The sequence below is a fragment of the Mizuhopecten yessoensis genome, unplaced genomic scaffold (assembly GCF_002113885.1).
Source record: "Mizuhopecten yessoensis strain PY_sf001 unplaced genomic scaffold, ASM211388v2 scaffold715391, whole genome shotgun sequence".
Classification (NCBI taxonomy): domain Eukaryota; kingdom Metazoa; phylum Mollusca; class Bivalvia; order Pectinida; family Pectinidae; genus Mizuhopecten; species Mizuhopecten yessoensis.
In genome coordinates, this window is record NW_018479596.1 from 7561 (window position 1) to 13352 (window position 5792).

At 38.8% G+C, this 5792-nt stretch overlaps 1 protein-coding gene across 1 annotated transcript; it reads left to right on the plus strand.

Annotated features, from left to right (window-relative positions):
* The first annotated feature begins 1259 nt into the window (after window positions 1-1259).
* Window positions 1260-5311, plus strand: LOC110441083 (glutathione S-transferase DHAR1, mitochondrial-like). Its single transcript, XM_021484184.1, has 2 exons — window positions 1260-1365; window positions 3627-5311. Exon 2 carries the CDS (start codon window positions 3649-3651, stop codon window positions 4357-4359), a length of 711 nt encoding a protein of 236 aa, XP_021339859.1. The 5' UTR covers window positions 1260-1365; window positions 3627-3648; the 3' UTR covers window positions 4360-5311.
* Window positions 5312-5792: the final 481 nt, after the last annotated feature.

A 5792-nucleotide genomic window follows, 5' to 3' on the forward strand; every position in this document is an offset into this window, starting at 1 on the left:
CAAGGATGCTTCAGACCAAATATGGAACAAATCGAATTATTCCTACAGAATAAGAAGGATTTTGAAGAAAAATTGCTATGTTTCCCCTATTGGGCCCCGCCCTTCAGGCCCCTGGGGGCCAGACCCACGGTTTATACAAAATTGGTTCCCCTTCACCCAAGGATGCTTCAGACCAAATATGGAACAAATCGAATCATTCCTACAGAAGGAGAAGGTTTTTAAAGAATTTGCTATATTTCCCCTATTGGGCCCCGTCCCTCAGCTCTCAGGAGGGCAACACCGACCGTTTATACAAAATTAATTCCCCTTTACCCAAGGATGCTCCACACCAAATATGGACCAAATCCTTTCATTCCTACAGAATAAGAAGGATTTTAAAGAATAATTTGCTATGTTTCCCCTATTGGGCCACTGCCCTCAGGCCCCTGGGGGGCCACACCCACCATTTATGCAAAATTGGTTCCCCTTCATCCAAGGATGCTTCAGACAAAATATGGAACACATCCTTTCATTCCTACAGAAGAAGAAGGATTTTAAAGAATTTGTTATATTCCCCTATTCGGCCCTGCCCATCAGCCCCCAGAGGGGCCAGAGCCACCTTTTATACAAAGTTTGTTCCCCTTCCCCCAAGGATGCTTCTGACCAAATTTGGTCAAAATCTGCTCAGTCGTTCATGACTATAGTAGTGTTTTAAAAGAAAAATTGACGGACGGACGACGGACGACCGACGGACGCCGTACGCTGCGGTATAGCATAAGCTCACCAGGTGAGCTAAAAATAAAAAGCACATCATCTACATATCCGCCGCCCCACTATACCCTCATCAAGATACGGGCTTCACACCTTAGGCACTCGTCGCACACTGGCCTTCCGCTAAACATAACTTACAAAAAAAAATCAAAATATAAAGAAGATACATTTTTTATGTCTTTATTACAAAATATAACTTGTAGTTCTCCAGCTCCCTTAACCCCCAGCGGGGCTTCGCTCCTTGATATTGATCAGGGGCGGTAGCCCCTGCACCCTCCTCGTAAAATCGTGGACCAGCGCCTGTTGCGGCGCCCCTCTAACTGAAAAACTTGGTCCGCTCCTGTAGCCTACTAGACTCGATATCTTGTGTCCGCAATGAGTTTTTCATGATTTACTAGTGTTGAAAATATTTCCTGTGGTTGTAAAATATATAGATCTTACACTGTAAATTCAAAAGAGGAAACGGACAAAAGAGCGGAACACTCCTCCATGATTTCCTTTAGTGACTCCGACATGCCCATAACTCCCCATATCACAAGCGTCTGTTTAACTTTGACCCGGTATTTAGAAGAAGGCCGGTGTTAGTACTCGAGTTTATTTTCGGTTCTGAAGCAGGTAAGTGTGTCCATCGATAATGAATACATTACACAATTGTTACTTTTTCGTCGTTCACTGTAAATAGATGGTTGACATGATCACTGGATTGGTACAAAGAGGATACTTTCGAATAAGTAGGAAGGAGGAAATGACAGGGAGATCTTCTTTACGCTTGAATAACAGGGAAAACACAGACATGTGCAGGCGGAGATGGGTAGGCCTACATTCCAGTGATGACTAATACCGCGTAATACGAAGTCCAAACTCCAAGGTCAAGTCATGATACTTAGAGTATAGTGTAATTGGTGTTTTAAGTAGGTTGTGTTAGCAAGATACCATCACAGAAGATCGAAATTCTATCAATATAGTCGGAACGATATAGACACGTGTGATACTTTCATCAGCACATAGATCTAGACTTTACGGCTTACGAAAGCGGGGTGCGCAACGTTAATAAAAATTTAATTGACACGAAGTCTGGGGGTAAACTTATGGGACCTATAGTGAGCTTTAAATAATATTATGATTGTGGTAAAGAGTGGACTAACGTACAAGAGTTCCGAGGGTCAAGTTAAGGGAGACGAAGGTCAGTTTGTTTTAATTTCTAACATTACTCGGACATTTCAAGTGATCGAAATTATTAGAACATTGCGTTTCACATGTTTATTATTTTATAGAAGCAGATATTCCTTTATTAAACAGGAACCCGGTAACTTAGCCTTTATTAGTCTAATATCTACTCTCTTCTTCACATCAGGATAAGTTCTAATATATACTAGAACATCTTAGATCTCCAGACACCCGATAGACATGCTCAGTTATAAATTCTATACATTTTAGCGAGACATGTAAAAAAAAACCACTGAGATTTGAAGATAAACAAAATTTCAGTTGATCCCGGATCTACTTTCTCACCCGAAAATCACATTTTATAATACACCTGAATGTGGTTGAGCGCCCACTGACCTAGATGAATACACTTGACAAACCTCATTGCTGTAATTCAGTCGTTACCTTAAGTTTTTCCCATAGAAAGCATTATTGAACCTTGTAAACGTTCAAAAAAAAAATGTTGTTGCTTTAGTAACTTGAGTCATATGTTTTAAAACAAAGGTTTAAGTTGAGGATCTCTTCTAAGGACGAACTGCTGAGGCCGGTTTAAGTCATGTTCAAGTCTCGTGATTATCTAGTGTAAGAGGGTTTTATAAAATATTAACAAATTGTGATCAATTTTAAAAGCAAACGTACATATGAGTAATGTGTCAAAAGGAGAAACCCGTTATATACAGAACATTTTAATAAATTTAAAAAAAACATGACCCATTTGGCGGCCATTCTGAAAATGAGAATTTCTTACAGTCCACGCAACGCCAAAATTTCACCTTTTAGACACTTGCTTAGTCACTGAAATTGTCATTGCGTCGCCATTTTCAATTGAAGCAAGTTGATCTTTTGCTGTACAAGTTTTGAATGTTCAATATTAACATTATGTAACAAAGTTAGAAATTATACAAAATTTGTATTTTAATACTCATTTATATAAGCTGAAGACCATTTGTATTTGTCTGATAACACAACTAGAAAATTTTGTATGAATTGGTTCAGCTTATGATCAAAATGATAACAATTTTACCAAAAAATCACATATTACGTAAGCGTAAAACTCATGTTTGACCGATCTTGGCCATAAAAGGAGCACACAACCATATCGTTTTCTTTGTAATTTATATTTAATCATATTCTACTCTTTAAAATAGGGCATGGCTCAAAAAAGTTAAGTCGGTAGAAAATCCTGACTTTTCACGAGACCAGAACCTTAAATAATTGTCCTAATATAATGAAAATTGGATCAGTTATGTATTCAATAGGAAGTGTGCTAGTGAATACCAAGGTATTGAGAGATATATACGGGTATAAAAGAAGGAATACACTTATCATTTTGTACACGTCCGGAGTATTAACTCGCATGAGCTAATCATGTATAAAAAGAACATTTCAAACTAGTATAGTAATGAACGTAATAACGGCAGAGAAACAGGGAACAGGGATTATGGAACCAAAGCCAAGGGACGGTTGTGTGTTTTTAACAATGGTGATAAAAAGATGTATGGTAAACAATTTCGTCATTTTGAAAACGCACCTTGTAAGACATTCCCATCTATCAGTCAACCTCTTTGTTTTGATCAATAGAATTTCAATAAACTAACGTATACAATTTGTAATGAATCAAACAATTTTCCATTGCTACCTGTACTAAAATTACCTATTTTTCCTAACAGGGAACTAGTGGTAATCTACGATATGTACCAGGAACACTCGACTAACGTGCCCGTCGGCGCTCGATTTGACCTCTACGTGAAGGCCGCGAGTGATGGGGAGAGTCTGGGGGACTGTCCGTTTTGTCATTACGTACAAATGTATGCCAAATCCTTGGGAATCACCGATGACCAATTCAGGATACATTTCGTTGACACTACAAGCAAGCCAGAATCATTTATGAAACTCAACGAAAAAGGTACCGTACCAGTTTTGGTGGACAACCAAACCAAGCGGACATTCACCGAGTCGGCTGACATAGCGAAGCATTTTCAGGAGCAGTTCCCTGGCAGCGACCCCCTGGCAGGATACAGTGGTCCGGACAAGGCTTTCTTTGGGGTCGTTCTTGCAAAGCTCGGCAAATTGTTGAAGAACAAGGAGGAACATCACGATTCTGAAAAATGCAAGTCAGAGCTTTATGGGCAACTCAAAACAATCAACGACTACCTTGAACAGTCTAAAGCTGACCGGAAAGGTAAATATCTTGCCGGCGAACACGTGAGTGAGTTGGACTGTGTGTTCATGCCAAGGCTTCGGCATGTAGTGGTGGCGGGTGGGCATTATGAAGGCCTCAGTATCGAGGAGTTTCCGGCTTTAAAGGAGTATTTGGATAATGCTTTGTCCTGTAATGAATTCACGTCCACCTGCTGTGTAGAGGGCGAGATCGTCAAGGGCTGGGAACGTCACCGGAAATGACATGTGTTTACAAATGGGGTCGTAACCGGAAGTAAAAATGTTTTTTTTTTTTTAACAATTAAATGAACTGGGGACGCCATTCCGAGAAGAACTGTTGTGTTATCGATCAGTCAGACGACCTGGAAACGTCACCGGAAGAAGAAATGTTGTGTTAACGATTGGTCAGATAAACTGGACATGTCACCGGAAGTAGATATGTTGTGTTAACGATTGGTCAGATGAACTGGACATGTCACCGGAAGTAGAATTATTGTGTTAACGATTGGTCAGATGAATCGGACATGTCACCGGAAGCAGATATATGATTCAAGTTTTTTGTCATCTCGAATCCTTCGACGTTTTGACAACAAAGTAACAATATATACGAAAATGAACTTTTTACATTGCATCATACAAGACATCACAACACAAAATTGCACGACACCAAAACAAATACATACGATACGTGCGATTGAAGACTACCTGCTAGACCCCCTAATGCAGTGACGCGTCTTAATGTAGAAAACTGAGCAGACAAATCATTCTGCAATGGTCCCAAATTAGTCGCCCCATACAATCATGCAGACCTTTCGCATAACCTGCATGTGTTCGCAAATGTGGTACCTATTTTCATATTTGAATTATATGCATTTAGAAGGAATCGTTTACATCAACATTTCAACTAATCGCATTTATTCGCTTCTTTTATTAGTGTTTTTAACATTGAATGTTTAATAAACATTCCTGTAAAAAGTTTAAAACATGACACGCAAGTTTCAATAACATGAACAAACAAACTTGAGATGTAACTGGAAGTTGAACTGTAATATAAACAATTGGACAAAGACAATAGAGATTTAGTTCATTTTCTCCGAAAAAAAATTAATTCTTCAGTGTAACATTATCTTGTATTTACCATTATGGCATCAATGTTTCTCATAGCAATTGAACATTAAAGGAACTAAACAAGGAACCAAGAACTCCCTTTTCTTTCAACTGTATCTACTAGGATTATAACTTAAAATACGTCTTTACTGTACATTTTTCTCTGATACCAGGGTACTTTTTCAGAATTATTTCAATATAAGCTAATTCTATATTGGGCTGGATAGTTTGTCCGCATCAAAATCTGTCGATCAAAGTGAGAGAAGTGTGAGAATGGGACACTAGCTGTTTTCTTTGCTGGACAGAGGTGAAAAGATTTGTTTAAATCATATCATGGTCAAGCTAAATTATCTCTGTCTGTGATGTTTTGTGTCTATAGTTTCGAAAAACTGGGAAAATATATCACAAATTGATGATCAGATTACTAATTTCCTCTGATCACACGCTGGAGCAGTCCAGCGTTCCTTATATATTCATGTACGTTAAATAGTCTGCCGAACATTTACAGTCGTTAAATCGCCCTCTCCCAGTGTTTATCGTACTGTAGGGTTATTATCACTGGTAAGATC